The sequence below is a fragment of the Callorhinus ursinus genome, unplaced genomic scaffold, assembly GCF_003265705.2.
Source record: "Callorhinus ursinus isolate GAN/ISIS: 27379988/994484 unplaced genomic scaffold, GSC_fseal_2.0 scaffold49, whole genome shotgun sequence".
NCBI lineage: Eukaryota > Metazoa > Chordata > Mammalia > Carnivora > Otariidae > Callorhinus > Callorhinus ursinus.
The window spans coordinates 5,216,979-5,237,258 of NW_027397111.1; the positions used below are offsets into that span (position 1 = coordinate 5,216,979).

A 20,280-nucleotide genomic window follows, 5' to 3' on the forward strand; every position below is an offset into this window, starting at 1 on the left:
ATTGGAGTGACATTTGATAGAAGTCAACATCCATTCATGATTTAAAATACTTTCAATAAAATAGGATTAGATGGCAATTTCCTTAGTGTTTAAACTTATCCTAGTCAACCCAGAAGCCAGCCAGCATCATGCTTAAATGGGAAAACATTCTCATTAATGAGATGCATTCTCATTAAGGTTAGGAATGTCATAAGGAAACCATATCACTACTTTTATTTAATATTATTCTGGAGATCCTAGAAACCAAAGAAATGAAGATAACAAAATAAATTAGAGGTATACACCCTTAAAACAAGAAGTAAAATTACCATTTAAAAAATTATTTATTTTTTTTAAAGATTTTATTTATTTATTTGAGAGAGAATGAGAGATAGCATGAGAGGGAAGAGGGTCAGAGGGAGAAGCAGACACCCCGCTGAGTGGGGAGCCCGATGTGGGACTCGATCCCGGGACTCCAGGATCATGACCTGAGCCGAAGGCAGTCGCTTAACCAACTGAGCCACCCAGGCGCCCTAAAAAAATTATTTATTTATTTGAGAGAGAAAGTGAGCGACAGAGGGCACAAGCCAGGGGAGAGGCAGAGGGAGAGGGAGAAGCAGACTCTCTGCTGAGCAGGGAGCCCGATGTGGGACTCAATCCCAGGACCCTGGGTTCATGACCTGAGCTGAAAGCAGAAGCTTAACCGACTGAGCCACCCGGATGCCCTAAAATTCTCATTATTTACAGATGTTATGATTGCACATTTGGGGAAGACCCAGGAGAAGCCACTGGAAAGTGTTCATAAGCAAGGAGAATCTAGCAAAATGGATGGGTGCAAAAGTACTATACAGAAATCAACACATTTCGGGTATACAAACAATAGTAGGAAGATAGATCAAAAGGTTTTATTTACAATAGCAATAAAAACTTATATATTGCAATAAACTTAATAAATACGCCAGACCTGTAAGATGTAAAGTTTAAAATATTCTGGGGGGGAGGGAGGAGTCACAAAAAAGAGAGCAAATGGAAAGGCAATTCATATCATACAGTTGTGAATTCTTGCCAAGTTTGTTTGTAAACTTCACCCCATAAAAGTAGTAGTAGGATTTTTTGGGTACATAGACAAGCTGATGCTAAATTCATATAGAATACCAAACAAAGCAGGAAGAGACAGGAAATTTTTGAAAGAGAGGATCAATCATGGAATACTCTTCCTACCTGATGATACATATATAAATTTAAAAAGGTATAAATATATAAAGTAAAATAATTAAAACAGTGTGGTACTGATATGTAACAGACAACTCAACAGAATATAATGGATGGTATCAAAATCAGTCCAAGTACAGGAATTTGATACATGACAAAGATGTCATCTCACATAAGAGAGAAGAAGATGGGTTAGTCACTAAATTATTTTAGAATAACCAGGGAGACAGCTTACAACAAAAACAAAACCGGGGTTGGATCCATACCTCACATTTGCTATTAGGACAGTTTCCTGATATAAATATTTAAATGTGAAAAAGTTTAAAACAAACAAACAAACAAGACTAGGAGCAACTATAAGAAAATTCTTCTATAAACTTGGAAGAAGCTCTTCCTGAACTATTATATAAAGTCTAGGAGTCATAAAATGAAAAATTGTATAACTACTCTATACAAACAAAAATTTTATGTGACAAAACCCACCATAAACAAAGTTAAGCACAAACAAGAAGCTGGAAAAAAATATCTGTAATTCCTATCACATAAAAGTGTTAAATTTCCCTTTTAATAGAGTCCCTTCATACCATTAAGAAAAATACCAACAATCCAACAGAAAACTGGACAAAAGACAGAAGTAAGGGGCGCCTGGGTGGCTCAGCTGGTTGGGCAACTGCCTTCGGCTCAGGTCATGATCCCGGAGTCCTGGGATCGAGTCCTGCATCGGGCTCCTGGCTCAGCGGGGAGCCTGCTTCTCCCTCTGAACTTCTCCCCTCTCACGGTGTTTCTCTCTCTCTCTCTCTCTCAAATAAATAAATAAAATCTTTTTTAAAAAAAGACAGAAGTAAGAGCTGACAGAAAAGGAAATACAAGTGACCTTTTAACATATGAGGAGATACTCAATCACCTATCAGATTGGTCACGATGAAAAAAAAGTTGGGTAGCACAATGGTTAGCGCAATTAGGGAACCACCACCCTCATGTTTTGCTGAACCAGCACCACTGTGATGGAGCACAATTTGGCAGCATTTATCAAAATCCCTGGTCCACAGATCCTTTGTTCCAGCATTTCCACTTCCAGTACTGCTACATATGCCAAATGGCCCAAGTTCCCAGCTCATTTTTGCAGCACGGTTTGTAATAGCAAAAGATCAGAAATAAACTTGTATCCTAGGCGACTGGCTACCTACATCCACATCCACACAATGGAATACAGTACAGCTATAAAACATAGAGCTCTTTCTGTGCTAATATACAATGATCTCCAAAATAAAATTAAAAGTAGGGGCGCCTGGGTGGCTCAGTCATTGAGCATCTGCCTTCTGCTCAGGTCATGATCCCAGGGTCCTGGGATCGAGCCCCACATCGGGCTCCCTGCTCGGCGGGAAGCCTGCTTCTCCCTCTCCCACTCCCCCTGCCTGTGTTCCCTCTCTCACTGTGTCTCTCTCTCTGTCAAATAAATAAATAAAATCTAAAAAAAAATTAAATTAAAAGTATAATAAAAAGTGTGTCTAATATGCTAGCAAACTACCTTAATGTAACAAAGAAAGAAAGAATGTAATATGTAAATTTGCTCTTATATGCACGAATTCTGTCTGCAAGAATGCCCAAGAAGCTGATGATCATCACATCTGTCCTCAGGGACATGACCTGGATGGCTCAGGGACAGGGAAGGGAGATAGGACTATTTATTTTGTGCATTTTGTACCCTTTTATTTTAAACCACATGAATGTATTATCTATCAAAAAATGCACACAACACATTAAAGTTTACGATGGGGAATAAAGGATGTAGTTAAACTCCAGCCTGTTTGTGCTTATCCTGAGCTTGACTGAAAATAAAGTCTCTTGTTAATCTATGTAGCTTTCTGATTAAGGCACAAAAGAAGGAAAATAATTTTTCATTTGAAAACTTAAGTTCTAAAATAAAAGGTAAATAAGAAAAAAGTTAACAAAATAAGTAAAAACAAAGTTGCTCAAGAACAGGGATAGGAGGGGCGCCTATGTGGCTCAGTTGGTTAAGTGTGTGACTTTGGCTCAGGTCATGATCTCGGGGTCCTGGGATCGAGTTCTGCATAGAGCCCCACATCGGGCTCCACACTCAGTGGGGAGTCTGCTTGAGATTTTTTTCCCTCTGCCCTTCCCCCGCTCATGCTCTCTCTCTCTCTCTCTCTCTCTCAAATAAACAAATACAATCTTAAAAAAAATAGGAATAGGAGAATCAGTTTGTTTAAAGCCATCAAATAAATATCAACAACAAAATAAATCATGTGAGTGTTTAACTAAACTGTCGGTAGGGATATATATATATACCAAAACTTTGGCAAGGAGGAGAGGGGGCAGAGAATAGATGTTACTTTTTTTTTAAGATATTTCTGTATTGTTGGATTATTCCAATTCTTGATTAATTAATTCAATAATTTAAAAAATTACAATCATATTTAAATATAAAAAGGCCTAAGTTTCCATTGGTAACCAAATATATGTGTGTTTAAACAGTAAATAAAAAAAAATGCAAGCTTAAAAGAGGCACCATTTTTTGACTAGTAAAACAGCAATGTTTTTAAAATGTGGTCCTCAATACAGGTGACAGTATGGTGAAAAAGTTATTTCATACATTAGCAGTGAAATATAAACTGGTACCTTTCCCTCCATTTAATTCAAATTTAGAACATGCAGTGTAAGATATAACACAGAAAACTCCCATTGTATCCTTTATCCATACTGTTAAAAAATAATTTGTTAGTGCAAATTAAGAAACTTAAAAATATTTGCATCTTTAATCCAATAACCTCATTTCTTGGGACCTATCCTAAAACAAAAATAATTCAAAGGAAAGAAAAACCTATATGCATAAAAATGTTCATTCAATATCATATATACCAATATATTCATATGTATAATTTATATATACATATATATCTATAAATTAATAAAAGTTATTTTCTAAATAAAAAATAAATTATTTACCTAATGAAACGACATGTCCACTAGATATAATAGTCTCCTGCCATCAAATCGCATTTATGTAAACGACGTGCTAACTGTCATAATAGCTAGGATATATTGATTTTTTTTAAAAATACAATTTGGGGGGTAAAAGTTGCCACATACGGATAATGAGCAGGCAGGTGGTGAGATTATGGTTGATTCTTTGTCTTTTTCAAAACTCTCTGTAACATCATTTCAAACTTAATTTTTTCTTAATTTTTCAAATTCAAATCTTCCTACTTTTGTCACAATTTACTTTGGGAAGAAGGAGGAAGTGAAAGATGCCTGTTGTTAGTCCAGTAAGAATGACTAACTGCCCAGCAGGAACTGCAGACTTTTGTTAGGAAAGCACCACTTACTTGCATCTTTGTCTGGAGAAGCAGGATGGACCCTCTGCCCCAGGCAGGTACTACTGAAAGGCTGTGCCAACTTCTCCAGGGGCTGGGCGCTGTCCGCCGGCACCCCCGCCCCCCTGCTGGTGCTAAAGAGGTCCTGGAAGTGCTTTCTTTGTTTGGATTCTTGGAGGGAACTCTCAAAAGATTTGTCTTTGAGTCTGAAGGAGGTAAAGAGTGAGATTTTTCCCTTTGGAACCCTAGAAGCGTCTGGGGAGGTCTCTTGCAAACTCACTTTCTCAAGGAGTGTGGGGACATCTTCCATCTTGTGGCAGGGCGGGGTCATGAGTGCAGGAAACACCTTGGACGGTTGGTTGGGCAAACTATGGGTGCGGAGGGCAAGGTCAGGAGGGCGCGGGTACGAGGGCTGGGCAGCCCTGGCAGGTGGGGAGCCCCAGGTGAAGAAGGCTGAGGCCCTGCTCGCCATGTCTTTCCCCGGGGACTGCTGGCTGCCGTCTTTACCGGAGCTGGTTTTGCGAAGGCTGAAGGAGTGAGTGCAAGCATGCGGCTGGCTGGTGGGCAAAGTCTTTGATCCTGGCTTGGCAGAGGCCTTCCTCCCACCTTCAGAGTTGGGGAGGAGGGGCTCCAGGGACCTTCGGATGGCATTTGCTATGAGCCGAAGTGGGGACTTGGGTGGAGCCCGTTCAGCTGGGGTCCCTGTCTTCTCCTGAGCCCTTCCCTGGGTGGGTGGGGTCTCTCTCGCTGTCCGGGGGAACAGCAAGGGACTAACTGGTTTCAGCACACAGCCTCCCCTACCATTGTCAGTACTTCTCTGGGCACACTGTGCCCCAGCTTCCAGGCTCATACTCTCGGGGATGGAATGGTTCCAGTCCAGCAGCTTTGTCTTCTGCTCCGGAATGAGGACTAACTTCTTCAAGCCCAGCTTCTTCCCCTCTTCCAGCTCTGACCCGTCCTCCTCTCCCCTTCTGGGTCCAGTGTTCTTTTCTCCTGGGTCCTCTCCAGCCCTGGGAGATAGCTCTTGGTCTGGCAAGCACCTGTCTTTCCCTCCAGTGGGGTGAGGGCCTCTGCGGATGCTTCTGGTATCCCCAAGAGGGGCCTCTGCTTCCTGACACCCATCAGAAGCCATCTCTCCAAGGCTGGGCGGCTGGGGGCTGGCGAGGCCATCTCCACCAGGCCTCACCATGCGGTACTCTGCCTGCTCCAGCATTTGGCCGTGAGGCAGATACAGGGGCATGTCCTTGGGTAACCCTTGGGCTCTGGCACGCCTCAGAAAGATTGGAGTGGAAGGGCTGGAGTGACCTCTTAAGACCTGTGAGGGCAGGTTGTTAGCTGTCACCTAGAGGGGATGGGAAAAATGAATGGTTATTTAAGAATTCCCAGCATTTATTTATATGGGGAGGCACATCTCAGCCCACGGCCCCCTCCCTTCCTCTCTTCAGATCTCAGACACCCAAAGTCTGAAAGAATTCTGCCTAGGATGATTTCAAAGGGCTATTCTTCATTCTAAGTGGCTGCTTCAGGACCTGCTGGGATCTGCCTGGAGTCCCTGTAGCAGGACTGATCAAAGACTTTGCTGGGTGCTGGATTAGGTGGGTAGGAAGCCAGAATGGAAGGCTAAGGCACAGACAAGCTCCCGGGCCAGCCAGGCAGAGCTGGCCTGGCCCCTTGTGAGTGGCCAGATGTGTACGGGAGGACAGATACCCCATGGCTGGCTTGGCCATGGTCCTTACTAAGGGGTACATTGCACCCATAGGTATGTTCCTCCACCAACCAAGAGGCCAAGGCTTCTTCCTTGGAGATTATTAAGTTAAGGAGAGACAGTTACCCCTCTGGGCTGGAGCTGTGGTGGCAGAAGGATGGCCTTTACGACTTTTCAATGACCCTTCTAAACCTGACTCTTGCCTTGCACCATTGAGAAAGTAGTCATTTGTAGCATGCAAGAACTTGGCCCTTGGCAAAGGAAGAGCATAGGGAAATTCTAGAAGTGGCTGTGCCCTGCCAAGAGCTCTGGTGCCTGAGGGGCAGGTCATAGGACAGGAACTTACAAGAGCATGTACCTTTCTTCGTCTTGTGCACTCTATTTCCCAGAGCCTAGACCAGGGTCCAGCAGGTAACAGAGGCTTGATAAACTCATACTGAAGGATAAAGATCAAACCTGAGTATCTCAGTAATGCCATTTTCTTTTCAAGGGGGGATGTGCTTCCAAGAGTCTCAGCTGCTACCAAAGGCAGCCTCAGTCTGTGTCTGCCTTATATATCCTAGCATCTCTGCATGCCACAGTCCTGCCCAGAGTCTGTTCCCCACAAAGTCAGTTTAGTGAGTGGCTGTGCCCCGGGGCTGGCTGAGAAGGAACAGGATGGGTGAGCCTTCATGCAAAGGACAAGTGAAGCAGGCCTGGGTGGACTCTTGACAGAGCATCTCATGGCCCTGGCTTTGTACTTGGGTGACCTAAGAGCGCTAAGAATCCAGACTTAAGTGTGGAAGTGGGTGGAGCACGAGCAGCTCACCTTCCAAACACCTGCACCGGGCCCCAAAGGGCATTTACCTGAGGTAGGGAGAAGCCATCCAGAGCATTCCCTGGGACACTGGCTGAAGAAAAAGATGGCGTGGAAGATAAGGGAGAAGACAACGAGGAAGAAGAAAGAGGAGCAGCTTCCTTTGAAGGTGACATAGTTCTTTTGTTGTTCACTGGCGTCAAACCTACCAAGGAAAGAACATACTCTCCATTACAGAGCTGTTATTACCTTATTTTACCATGAAAAGAGGAGGTTTTAAGAGAAGCTCCAACTCAATAAATAGAGTCAGAGGGAGGAAGGTGTTGGAGACTGATTGAGAGGCCCCAGTGCTGAGTCTGACCTTAGGAGGAACGGGTGAGGAGTGGCAGCCTCCTGTGGGGGAACGGAGGTCCAAGGATGGAAAGTCTAGGAACCATTGCACTTCGCACTCAGGATGTTCCTGAGAGATGGAACAGGGAGTCCCCAGGGCATCTCTTGGAAATTGGCGCCTACCTCTAAAGTTTCCCCTGAAGCCATTGTGGTTGGGGTCTGGGCTGCATTAAGTCACTTAGTCAATAAACCACCTGAGGCTTCTTCCCACAAGATGCTGGACCATTAGCCGTGGGCGTGGGCAGGGTAGACAGTCACCGCTAATGAATCGGGGGCTTCCTTCTCACGCGGGCGCCAAGGGGCTCTCAGACGAGATGGTTAGTTTGAGATTTTAAGAGAACACTAGGGAGGGAGGTTATAATGAGCATCAAATCATTTGAAGCATATGGAGTGGGGTTCGTGCCAAGCTCCCATTGGTCAGGGAACAAACGAGATGCAGTGTGTGCGCTCAGAGCAATGGGAGAAAGGAGTGTGTGGCTGGGGCCCTGGGGACACGCCTCATTCTGCTCTGTGGGAGCTGGAGTCCATTCGTCTGGTAACTGCAGAAATGTGACAGTTGTAGCCTGTGAGCTCAATCTCTCTCTCTCTCTCTCTCTCTCTCATGAGTTCACACACACGCCCTCTAGTAACCTTAAATCTAAAATCTCAAGAGCTTTGCTTCTGTAGCAGAGCATCCCAATAATATGTCCTCAGAGGGATTCAGAAAATGCCACACTCCGTTTCGGAATTGTCTGCTCAGCGTCTGACCCTTCAGCTCAGCCCTCAGCCAACTCTCCTGTGAACCCTCCCAGCAAATGAGGCTACCCCCCAGAGACTTCCCAGGACCAATGTGCGTCTCCCACTCCCTGCATGCGGCCGTTCTGCTGACCCATTCCAATTTCCCTCCAAGTTGTCCAGCCTTCAGATGTTAGCCCACTTCCTAACTCAAGACAATCCCCTGCCTCAGTTTCCCCAAAGCTCCGGGCGATACGCTCCTCCTCTGGAACCCATACAGGCCAGGCCAACCCCACCCTCAGAAGAGTTCCTTCCAGACCCATGTGGGTTCTTCAGGATTCTGTCCTGCTTCCCTTGTACACACAGGCGAGTGTGTCAGAGTGCGTACTGCAGTGCTGGGCTCTGGAAAGACGGCCACCACACACATACGTTCCACAGGCTTCCGAAGAGAAGCCCTCCAGAAAGCTTCTGAGGGAGAAGATAACTCAGGGGAAGGGATCTGAGGGTGGCAGGAAGGAGCTGCTGGGAGAAGGCCCGGGGCTGCCAGGAGCCGATGCGGGGGAGGTAGCTGGCCAGCCTGTCACCCAAACCCCCAGCGCAGCCCACAATTAGACGGTTCGAGCCTAAAAAGGCAAACGCTGTGAGTCAGTTGTTGCCTCGCTTCCTGCCTTCGGCTCGCCAAGTTCCTGCCACATTCCTCCTCCTCCCCCTCCTTGCCCCCTCATTCTCTTCCCTCTGCCCCCTCCTGAATCAAACTCCTCAGCTTGTCTCAGAGGCCCTCAGCTCAACAGACCGCTCTTTTGTTCCCCCCTTCTGACACAGATTCAGGGACACCTTGGGAAGCAAACCTGACAGGAAAGCCTTGGGGTTCACAAGGTCGTGACCCGCTCCCTTCCCCCTTTCTGTAAACCCTGCCCCCCCCCACCACTCCCACCAGTGAGGCCTCTCTGCACACATGTTCCTCATGCACTGACTTCAGGAGAACTTGGGCAGAGCTTGAAGGGACACCTGCAGTCAAGCTGCCCCCTGGGAGCGGAAGGCCAGAGCTAAGCTGAGAGGCGACAGGGGATCTCACCTGCCTGAGGTAGCCAGTGTCTTTGGGCTCCCTCAGAGAATGGCAAAGGGGAACCTGGAACCCCACCTCCTTCACACCCACTCCAGCTGCCTGACACTTTCCTCATGTGAAAAACGGGATGGCTAGCATTGCTTCACGGGGAGGCTGAAGGAATAAAATGGGATAAAAAGCGTTCCCCGGGGTAGAATGCAAAGTCAGTGCTGCACGCTAGCGAAATATTAACTCTAATCCCTGTCTTCCTCCCACGCACACAGGTTGTGTCCAATAAAGCCAGTGCTGAACTGGTGACCTGCGCCAGAGGGGGCTGCATACCCCAACCCTGCCAGGATTTCTCTAACTTGTAGGCCCCGGGATTCCTCATTCAGCAACTCAGATCCTTTTCTGCAAGTTCCTTCTTGTTTTCCTTGGACGCTTGGCACAGTCCAGCGAGGCTGCCCTGCCCTCTGCAGGGGCCTCAGCCCCGGGTGCTGCCAGCCCTGCTGGTCCCATCATGCAAAGGGCTTGATGAGCAGAGCGGGCCCGGATTACAGCGCCCAAGCCTCCTTTGGCTCAGCTGCCTCTTCTCTGGGCCCTCTGGCAGTGACCTTTCCCCTTGGTTCTAGAGGTCACTGTGGTGACTATGGTCAGCAGGGGGAGGGTGAGAAGGGCACTCACACAGCTCCCTCTGTCCTCCCACCTGGCGCTGGGGCCAGAACCGGCCTTGACCGGGCAGTAAATGGACCCAGGAGATGGCGCCCCACATCCTGCTCCTTACTACAGTAGGACCAGTGTTGCCCCCTGGGGTTTCCTCTTGGGCAAAACGAAGATGACCAAAATGACGGGTGTGAGGATTTTTACAAAGACTGGGATTGCGGGGTGCAGCTTCCCAAAATCTGGAGTTCAGGCAATGCTCAAATCTCCCGGTCTCAGTGCGCCCTCTAGGGGCAGCCCGCCTGTGCAGGCTGAACTCATAAGGCCCCGTTCGTTTCTTCCCTCAGTCCAGCCAGCTTGTTCCTTGGTTCGTATGTTAGTTTGTTCACTCATTTACTCATTCATTTAGCAAACAACAACTGGACACCTCCTCTGGGCCAGACCCATACAAATGACCCCAACTCAAGGCCTGTCCTCAAACCAGCTTTTATATACACTTGAGAACCAACATCTGGGATAACTAAAGACACGCCGAGGTCCTCAGGCCCATCCCAGAAACCATGCTGCTGGTTAGCAGTCCCCTCTCTCCTGTGCCTCCTGCAGCGTCCCCTAACCTGTCAGGAGGGGCCCCCCACCAGTCTCGCAGCTTGCCCCCCAGACTGGGAACTTCTCGAGGGCAAAGGCCGAGCCCCTTGCACTCCTGGCGCTCAGTGAAGTCAGCTGGAAGTGCTGCGTGGAATCTGTACTCAAATGGACACCCCCCACCCCACAGAAGCAGAATTCCTGTGATCTGGGGAGGGGCTCAAGGCCGGGGAGGGGTGAGAAATGAAGTGACCCAGGCCTTCAGTAAACATAAATTCTCTTTTCTCGTCACCCTCAGTGCCTGGGACTGCAAGATGATGCCAGAGTCATCTCAGGGTGTCCCAGGTGGAGTGGCTTGTCGGGTGCAGCTGTGGTCCAGCTCCAGAGGCACCCATTATCCCAGCCTCACCCAAAGAAGGGGGAGCCTGGAGTCTGAGGGCTGCTGGGAGAATGACTCATGGGCCAGGAGTCCGTGTTGACTCAGAAGGAAGGAGCAACTAACTAGTGCTCTGTTCCAACTTCAACAATGGCTCTTTTTAGAAACTTTTGTCTAACCCAAGTCTTTCCTGGGTCCACCTCTCCCAGCGCAAAGCCCAGAGAGAGAGAGTGTGGGGGCAGGGGGAGATGGAAGGTAGACTTGGAGATGGATTAGAGGGCCCAGGAGGGGATGCCTGCCCTGTAAGGGAGGCAGCACAGAGAACGTGGCCAGCCCCGGGGTGCTGTGCCACTGTGAACGGGGTTACTGTGCCCCCTAGTGGGATCCAGATGCCTTGGCATCCGCTGCAGCCGCTGGTCCTCACCCAGCCCTGTTCTCCTCAGGGATGCTGGGATCAAAGCCTGCTCAGAAAAAGAAGCGGGTGTGTTTGTATGGATGGGTGTGCGAGTGGGCGTAGGTGTGGCTTCTTTCACTGCTTTGCCCTGACGCCCCCAGTCCAACTCCAGTGCACAAAATGAAATTACACAGAGGCTCTGGGTCTCAGCTTCCTCATCTGTGTTTCGCAAAGCTTGGAGCCAATGATTACTAACACCCCTTCCAGGTGCAGCTGTAGAGCTCTAAGGCTCCATGATTCCAGACTGAAGGAGAAGAAAAGGCCCCAAATCCTTGGAAGATGCTTCTTCGAGTCAGCCGTGAGAACAGTCAACCTTCTGTTTCTTTCCTTGCCCCTAACATCCAGGAGGCCAGGTCAGAGAGGACATGCATGCAGTGAGAACAGGTGCCCTTGAGAATTGACCAGAAGACTGCCCATGCCCCTCCCCTCCCACTCCCAGAGAGCTCGTGACTCACTCGACTGGAATTTTCTTCTCCAGCTCTGGTATTTGCTGGGAGGTGGAGACTGGAAGCTACTGGCCCGTTGCAGAGCTGTGGTGGAAAAAAGAAAGGGGCAGGGGAGATGGGGAAGGAGGAAGAGTCTGTTAAACTTACAGAATAACCATGGGGTTTTCTCCTATGGCACATTTTATGGACTAATAGTCATAATTAACTGAGCCCCTTCCTTTTCCAGACTGCATCTTCCCATCCCTAAGACACACATCTCCAACATTTCATTTGCTCATTCACTGAATATGTATTGAGGCCCTGCTATGGGACAGGTACTGCCATCATTCAGAAAATGACTCAGATTATGAGCCATCATTCTGACTTACCCATAAGTAACATACATGTATACATGTGTACGTGCACACATGTATATACGCTTGCCCATACATACGCATGCTTTTACGCGCGCTTGTTTGCTCGTTTTTAGCAGAGCAGTTCTTCAAAGCTGGTCTCACATCAATGTCCCGTATATGTAGTAGATAAACCGGAGCTGTTCTCATTGAAACCCGAAAGCTGCAGAAAGTTCTACCTCCTCTCCCCCTCCCCCGCAAAGCCTCCCAAACCCTTCGGGAACCAGGATTCCATGAACTGTGTCCAGAAGACCCTCCACCCAGCTGGGTCTTGAGAATTAGCTGCGCAAGATGAACATCACATGCAGAAGAAGGTGGCCTTGGCCATTTAGGGTGTGAGAGATGCACATGTACCCCATTCCCACACTGGGCTCTCAGATTTGGCCTCAGGCTCTAGGTCCCTGTGGTGGTTCCTTCATACCCGAGAGAAAGAATGGGGCACTGCATGCAGGCCTGAATGTGCACACAGGTGGGACCAGGGGGCGTGGAGGGAAAGAATGCCCCAGGAGTGATGTGGGTGTGGGAGAATGGGGTAGGGAAGGTTTGAAGCCAAGGCCCAGCCCTCAGTCTCGGTAGGAAGGTCTGGATCCCACGCCCTGCCAGTACTCAGAACTGGGCATCCACTCTCATTAGCCAGGCTGTGGGGTGCAGGTGGCAGCCACTTCCGGGGGCTTCTCTTCCTTGGGATAAGATCCGACAGCTCCTTAGATCCCTGACTCCCCTCCTTCCCTTACTGTCCCTGGAGATGATGTGGGCCTGTTCCATCTGTGGGTTCCCTGTCCCACAGGCCTGCTGTCATATCGAGTGCATGGGCTTGAGGGGCAGCCTGTGTGGCCTGGCTCAGGGCGCAGGCTCCTCATCCCCCATCCACCAGCTTGGGCCTGTTCCTCCCACAGACGCAGGGCGGGGCCTGCCCGGCTGGGCTGGTATGCAGCAAGGACAGGCAGGCCTCCAGGATAGCTACCTCCTGCTGACCGACGCTATCCCTTCCATCAGCTGGTGGAGAAATTCCCCGAGAGATGTAGAAGACGGCCTCAAGCTCTTATTGCTTCACCTCAGCTTTTTCACTTTGTGGAATGGAACTTATTAAAATTGGTTAAAATTCACAAGCAATTTTCCATCCCTGGTGTTTATGGGACACACATGTGCACATTTTTTACCACAATAGGCACAACAGGGTGGGTAGCAGTGATTTGATCCAGTTGTTTTGAGCAGCATAAAGCCAGCCTGGTTCCCTTTTTCAGCTTATATTTTACTTGTATTTCTTTTTAGGGAGTACTTTTGGAGCTCCTACTGCATGACCCACTACAAAAGGAATAAGGGATAAGTATTTTGCCATACAGTGCTAATGATATCATTTTATTGTTACAAACTAGCAGTGCGCTCCCATAGGTCACTGGACCATTCTGGTGTCAAATTACTGCCAGAAAAAAAATGGAGAAACAACAATTTTTTTAAACCAGAATAAGATGAGGCAGTCTGCCCCCCTAGCTCTAATGGGTTTACATCTAAGACCCAATGCACTTGATTGATTCATTTAATTGTTTAGGTGTGCATTTTACAACAAACTTATCCAGACAGGCCCTCTTGGAAGCTGCTCTTCTGTGATTCCCCCAAGTGTAGGATGTGGCCTCCCCCCTGCATGGAAGCAATTGGGGCGCTTCCATAAAATGCAGATACTTGGCTCCATGCTAGACCCACCAAATCTGAATCTCTGCAGGTGGGAACCTACGTATCTGCCTTTTAAACAAGATTTTAAAGAACCACTGAACTAGGTGTTTTGGGGGACCATTACTGAGCCTTTTCTACTGAGCCTCAATAACATAGGGCTTAAATTCTATTTCAGACCATCCTCTTGGGCATGCTCTATGCTAAGGAACTTTGAGGACACAATAGATTCCTCGATGAGCTGAGTAATCCCAGAAGTCTTTCCCTAAATTGTGGAGAAATACTACATAACATGGAAGTTACCATTTTAACCATGTTAGAGTCAGTTCAGTAGCCTTAAGTACATTCACACTGTTGTACAACCATCACCACCGTCCACCTCCCGAACTTCTTCCTCCCGAACTGAAACTCTGTACCCATGAATCAGCAACTCCTCACATTCCTACCCCCTGCCCCTGTCATCACCATTCGACTTTCTCTATGAATCTGACTCTTCTAGGTACGTCACAGAAATGGAATCGTGTAATACCTGTTCTTTTGTGTCTGGCTTACTTGACTTAGCACAATGTCTTCAAGATGCATCCATGTTGTACCCTCTGTCAGAGTTTCCTTCCTTTTCAACACTGAATAATATTCCATTATATGGATATAGGATAATTTGTTTATCCATTCACTGGTTGATGAATTTTGGGGTCATTTCCCCCTTTGGCAATTGTAAGTAATACCGGATGAGCATGGGTGTGCAAACTTCTTAAAGCAGTATATTGGCCTTTTTGGCATTCCCTTGGCTCAGCTCTGCGCCATTTATCCAAGTGAAAACTGTGATGAGTGAAACTCCATTAACATGCACAACATATCAACCCTATATGATCTGGTAAAGTAACAGATGCACCATAACCAGCAACACAAAACACAATGCTGAGACTGTACCAGAGGTTTTAACCCTACGATTTGGTCTGCCTAGCAATGATCAAAAACATATTGCATGACAGTGAAATCAACAAGAGATTGCTTGAAAGTCACATGGTCTATCCACTTCTCTGTCTACTCTGTATTTTACCCTGGAGTTACATTGGACTGTCAGAAACAAAACGCTTTGGCCACACTGCCTTGTCACCTTGACCCAGCCCTATCCCCCTGGAAGAACTCCTCTTGCTGAGTCGTGTGTGGTCGCGATGCCCTAACCTGCTAGCTGCATGAGACAGCCTCACCCAGGATGTGAACTCATTTGTCTCTCACTGTTGTCTGTTTGACAAGAAGCACTAGGAAAAGTGGTACCAGATCTGGAACTTGCTGCATACCAATACGTTGTTTTTCTCATGAACAATAATTGTGTTTCCTTTTTAACTCTGGCTGCTAGAAAACTCAGGATCAAACTTATGATTCCACTACAGCAACTGCTTAGGCCCACCTTCTGCCTCTCCGGGGTCTCTATCTCCTAAACTCATTTTGTTAACCCTGATCTTGAAGCTTTATCTTTTATAGAGAGAGACGTAGAATTTTGTTTTATGTCTTTCTTGTAAATTGCCCCAAATCCCCTGGCAATCGAGGAGCGAGGAGAAATGGAGGGAAAGGATGAAAGGCAGGCAAGATTTGTAACTGTAAATGAGGAGGCTGGAGCCCAGGCAGACAGCGGCCACGCATAAGTGAACAGAGGCAGGCTGCCGCCAGCCGGGCACAGCACAGTGTTCTGTTCACTGCCTATGCTCAGCCCTTCCAGACGGCACCACGATGGTACTGAGCAAATATATTCTGATGACAATTGTCCTTTTATAAAAAGGCTCACAGGGGAGGGTAAATCCATAGTCTCCAGGAGGCCGGCCCCAGCCCTGGTGTTCCTGGGAGATTGTTTCTAGGTTCTGGTGGAAATTCTGCTCTCGGCCACCAGAGGGGTGTGCAGGACAAGCTGAGTTCCGGTTCTCCCAGGGCAGCCAAGGCTGCTGGCGCCCAAGGTGGCAAGTTCCTGTTAGTCTGCTTCTTCCCACCCCGAGCTCACAAGCTGCTGTTGACTGAATCAAAACATTCAATTCAAGGCCACCTTTATGAAAACAAGCTGCGCTACTAAAGACAACTTTTTAGGGTGTGGAAGCCCCTGGCCCTGGGCCGCAGGCCTTACCAGCTGTGAGACCTAGAGAAAACACAATCTGTTTGCTCACAGGTAAAATGGTGAGCTTACTTACCCCCTGGGGTCATCCTGAGGATGAAATGGGGCCACGTATGGGAAAACCCTCAAGCCATTACAGGTGCTTAGTAGAAGTGTATTTATTACTGTGTAAAATTTTAGTGCATTCCACGTGTCCCAAGCACTGCTAATGGCCTGGCTGTCTGTGGTCCAGTGGCAGCTAAGCCACATCCTTCCCTCGTGGGCTATGGAATGCCAGATGGGCCCCTAAGGAGATACTCAAAGAGGAGACTGTTCCAGGCAAGAGGGTGCTGAGGTCTCCTTATCTCTGCCAGCCTGGGACAGACAACAGCCAGTCAGACCCCTCTGCCACCTACCCACTTGAGACTCCGAAGCTTCTCCTGGAGAAGGAGGCTGGGCCTGGGTCCAGTCCCCTCACTCCCACTTATACCCCAGCCCCACTGCCTCTGAGCCTGAGGGCTGGACCTGTCACCGGATCCTCCGTGAGGAAAAACTGGGCCATGGGGAGTCTCTGCTCCCTCCCCATGTCCCAGGATCAAGCATGCCTGCCTCCCACCCAGGCATGCTCTCTGCTCACCGTGCACAGCTTGTGACTCCTCAGGGCACTGTGAAGAGACTTTCCTGGTTGGGGCCTCTCTCAGGGAGCTGTGCCTGGTGAGGGGCTCCGGGAGGGGTGGGCGTTCTGGCCGCCGGGGTCTCTCCTCACAGGGCTGTGCACCGGATGCCTCACTGCTGGGGCTGTCTGGCTCTGCATCGGAGCTGGAAGGAAGAAGCAGAGGGTGGGTGAGTGGACATCCCAGTAGTTCACTTCCCACACCCCCACTGTGCCCTGCCCGTCACTGCCCGTGGCGCCCTGGGGCAGACAGAGTGGTTTTGTCACCTCTGTCTCAAGCCCAGCCTCAGGCTTCATTATGGGCTGAACTGTGTCCCCCCAGATTCATATTAGGTCCTAGCCCCTAGGACCTCGGAATGTGACTGCATTTGGAGATTGGGTCTTTAAGGGGGTAATTGGGTTAAAATGAGGTCATTAGGGTGGGCCCTAATCCAACATGGCTGGTGTCCTTACAATAAGAGGAAATTTGGACAGGCAGAGAAGAAAACATCACGAACACAGAGTCAGCCATTGACAAACTGAGGAGAGGGGCCTGGAACAGATCCTTCCCCCTCGTGGCTCTCAGAAGGAACCAACCGTGCTGACTCGGACTCCCTGATCTCGGACTCCCAGCTTCTAGAACTGTGAGAAAGCATGTCTCTGTTGTTTAAGCCACCCAGTCCATGGTGCTTTACAGAGCCCTAGTGAACAAATACCGGTGTGGATCCAAGCAGGAGAATAAAGCCCCATGAACATATGCTGATGTGCTTGCCGGACGGCTGGTCTACCTACCTTCAGCCATCCTTGAGCATGACTCCTCAGCTCTCTGGGGCAAAATGAGCTTATCATTTAGGACTTGTCCTAAAACTTTAGGCATTTCAGCACTGCTTGTGTCCTGTGGGAATGGATGGGAGAAAAGAGAAGGCTACAGGGTTGGAGGGGGAGTATGTAATCTGGGCCTTGAATGATGGGCAGGAATTCGCATGGCAGAGAGATGGAAGAAATGTGTCCTCAGGAGCAAGGACAGCACAGACGCCGTCCCCCAGGGGCTTGGGGAGGCGCAAACCTGTAGGGCTGTGACCATTTACTCTCTGTGTATATAAGTCCAGCGTGCATCTTTCCACTGGGTTGCTGTTCCTTATCCATCTGTGTGCTCTGGTGGACTCTCTATCCATCACAGTGCCCAAGCCTACCAGCCACGGCATCCCTGTGCTCTTCACCGATGGGTCCCAGAGGTGGGCATGCCATGTGAGTAGTACCCATTGGAGGTCTGCCTTGAGATCCTGGGACATGGACATGGACTGATGGACATGGGCTGAGGCCCTCCATAGCCAAGAGTTCCACACATTGATAGAGCCTCCTTGTGGATGATTGTAAATCCGACATGCAAAGGGGCAGCAGCAGAGTGGCTATTTGAGTTTGTGGCTCCAACCTTGCCTGAAGAGAGGACTACCCTTGGACTTCCCAGTCAGAGGAACTGAAGTATTTGCTATGTTACTTAAGCTAGCATTGGGTTTCTGCCCCTTACAATGGACATGGTCCTGCATACCTGAGGCCTAGAAGGCTGTGAGACCTGGGGCAGGGCCTTCCTTCTCTGGGCCTTGCTTTTTATCTCAGGGACTGCAGAGGGCACTCCAAGGCAGAGGTGCTCATGCTGACCTGTGTGTCAGAATCACCTGTGGGCCTTGCTAAAATGTACGTTCCCAGGCTCCCCCTTCCAGAGTCTGAAGTCTCCAGGCGTCGTGAACTAGCTGTCTGCACAGCAGTATCTGTTTTCACCTACTCCAGCCATTTTTCTGATCCTCTTTGTTGGAAAATCCAGAGGTCGCTTCTCCAGTTCCTCCATTCTTATCTGAAACAGTGAACCACACCCTCCATCTTGAAACTTCTTTCTTCTCTCAGCTTCTCCAACTCAGTCTCTCTTGGTTTCTCTCCTTCCTGTGGGTTTTGCCAGCATCTTCTCTGCTTGCCCACTGAATGTTCAAATGCCCTGGGGCCCTCGCCTAGGCTTAGCTCTATCTATGAGAAGATAGCCTCTTTTTTTTTTTTTTTTTTTCCCTGAAGAGATACTCTTACTCCACGGGTGACTCATCAGCTCCCTTGGCTTTCATAGCCTCTATGTGCCCCTGGCCCCAAAATCACTGTCTCTAGTCCTGCCTCCCAGAAACCTCTCTGTTCTACTGCTTGCTTGACAACTGCACAAAGACATCTGGTAGACATGTCAAACCCCACAGGCCCAAAACAGAACTCTTGATTTTCTCCACAGAACTGCCTCTTCCCGGAAATCTTGTCCCCCTCAAGGCTACTGTAGAAATGACTGTAACTTTCATGCGGTCACCTGGGTCAAAGCCTGAGAGTCACCCTTGGGCTCTCTCTCACCTTCACATTCAGTCCATTAGCAAATCTTCTCGCCGGCTCCCGACCGTGGTCCGCGTCCCCCATCATCTCTTACCTGTGCCACAGGCTCCCACTGGGCCTCCCTGCCCCCGCTCCCACCCACCTCTGCCCCACCCATTTTCTGTCCCAAGCCCGGCTGATCTTTGGAAATCATAAATAACATGTCACTCTCTGACTTAAGAATTATGTAATGGCTTTCAATCGGACCTAGAATTAAGTTTAAACTCCTTGCCCTGTCTCACTTAGCCTTACTCCTGCCTTACTTTCTGGTAGAATATCCTAGTCTTCTTCCCTCACCGTGTGCCAGCCATGTTAGAAGACATCAGGCCCATACCCGCCCCAGAGCCTATGTACTGGTGTTCCACTGCTTGGATGCCACTTCCTCAGTCTTCGCATGCCTGTCCCTTCTTGTCAGCAATTCTCAGCTTAAATGTCACCTCCTCTTGGAAGCTGTGATCAATTGTTTGCAAAGAACCATTGCAATCATTCCCCTCCTGGAGCCACACCCTTTTTCAATGGACCTTTGCAGCTCCTCCCATAACGGTGGAGCCCATTTCCCCACCCCTTGAATCCGGGCTGGACTTGTGACCATTCAGACGTGACAGGAATAGCTGAGACCTCAAGAGACTTGACATGATTGTGCTTTCTCATAGGACCATGTGAATAAGCACAGGCTGCCTGTTGGAGGATGAAGGACCCATGGCCCAGTAGCCTCCTGGCACCCCAGCTGACAGTTAGCCATGTTCTAGAAGCCCGAACACACACAGGAGCCCACTGAGACCAGAAGAACTGCAGGACTGAGCCTGACTGAAATTGCTGGCCCACAGAATCGTGAGTAGAATAATGGTGCTTTGTTACTGAGCACGATGGTGAGAATAGATGACTGATACAAAGGCCTTTCCTGGCTACCGATCAAAAGTAGCTGACTAGTCACCCTCTATCATAGACTCCTATTTTATTTTACTACCTAGAACACAGGTGATATTTTTCCTGTTAACTATTTACTTGTTTGCTGACTGCCCTACCCAGTTTGAATGAGAGCCCTGTGAGAGCAAGGCCTTTGTCTTGTGTTGGTCACTGCTATATCCTGAGAGTCTGGTACATACTGAGCAATGGGTCCCTCTTGCTGGTTGGCCTCCTGGATGAATTCGGTGTCTGGGGGAGGCCTGGAGTCTGCACTCCTAATGACCACTCTGGGTGGTTCCGGTATGGGCGGGAAGGATGGCATTCTGAGAAATACTCATCTAGGGCAGCAGGGCTTCACTTCTCATGCCTTCTCCTGCGCCAGCCCAGCCTCCCCGTTACCATGCGTCACTACCTTACATCTCACTGTCACAGGGACACCCACTCGGCACCCCTCACTGCAGCCTACACCACAACTGCCTTTCAGGGAG

General features: G+C 48.8%; 1 protein-coding gene across 4 annotated transcripts in view; it reads right to left on the reverse strand.

Annotated features, from left to right (window-relative positions):
* Positions 1-20,280, reverse strand: part of MICAL2 (microtubule associated monooxygenase, calponin and LIM domain containing 2) — a 214,588-nt gene that overhangs the window by 44,889 nt on the left and 149,419 nt on the right. For all 4 annotated transcript variants that reach the window (XM_073882906.1, XM_025894193.2, XM_073882907.1 and 1 more), the window contains 4 exons: positions 16,475-16,656; positions 11,704-11,778; positions 7,078-7,232; positions 4,539-5,868 (listed from right to left, as the gene is read on the reverse strand). In XM_073882906.1, coding sequence (XP_073739007.1) covers positions 4,539-5,868; positions 7,078-7,232; positions 11,704-11,778; positions 16,475-16,656 — 1,742 coding nt within the window. The remainder of the gene's footprint in view (positions 1-4,538; positions 5,869-7,077; positions 7,233-11,703; positions 11,779-16,474; positions 16,657-20,280) is intronic.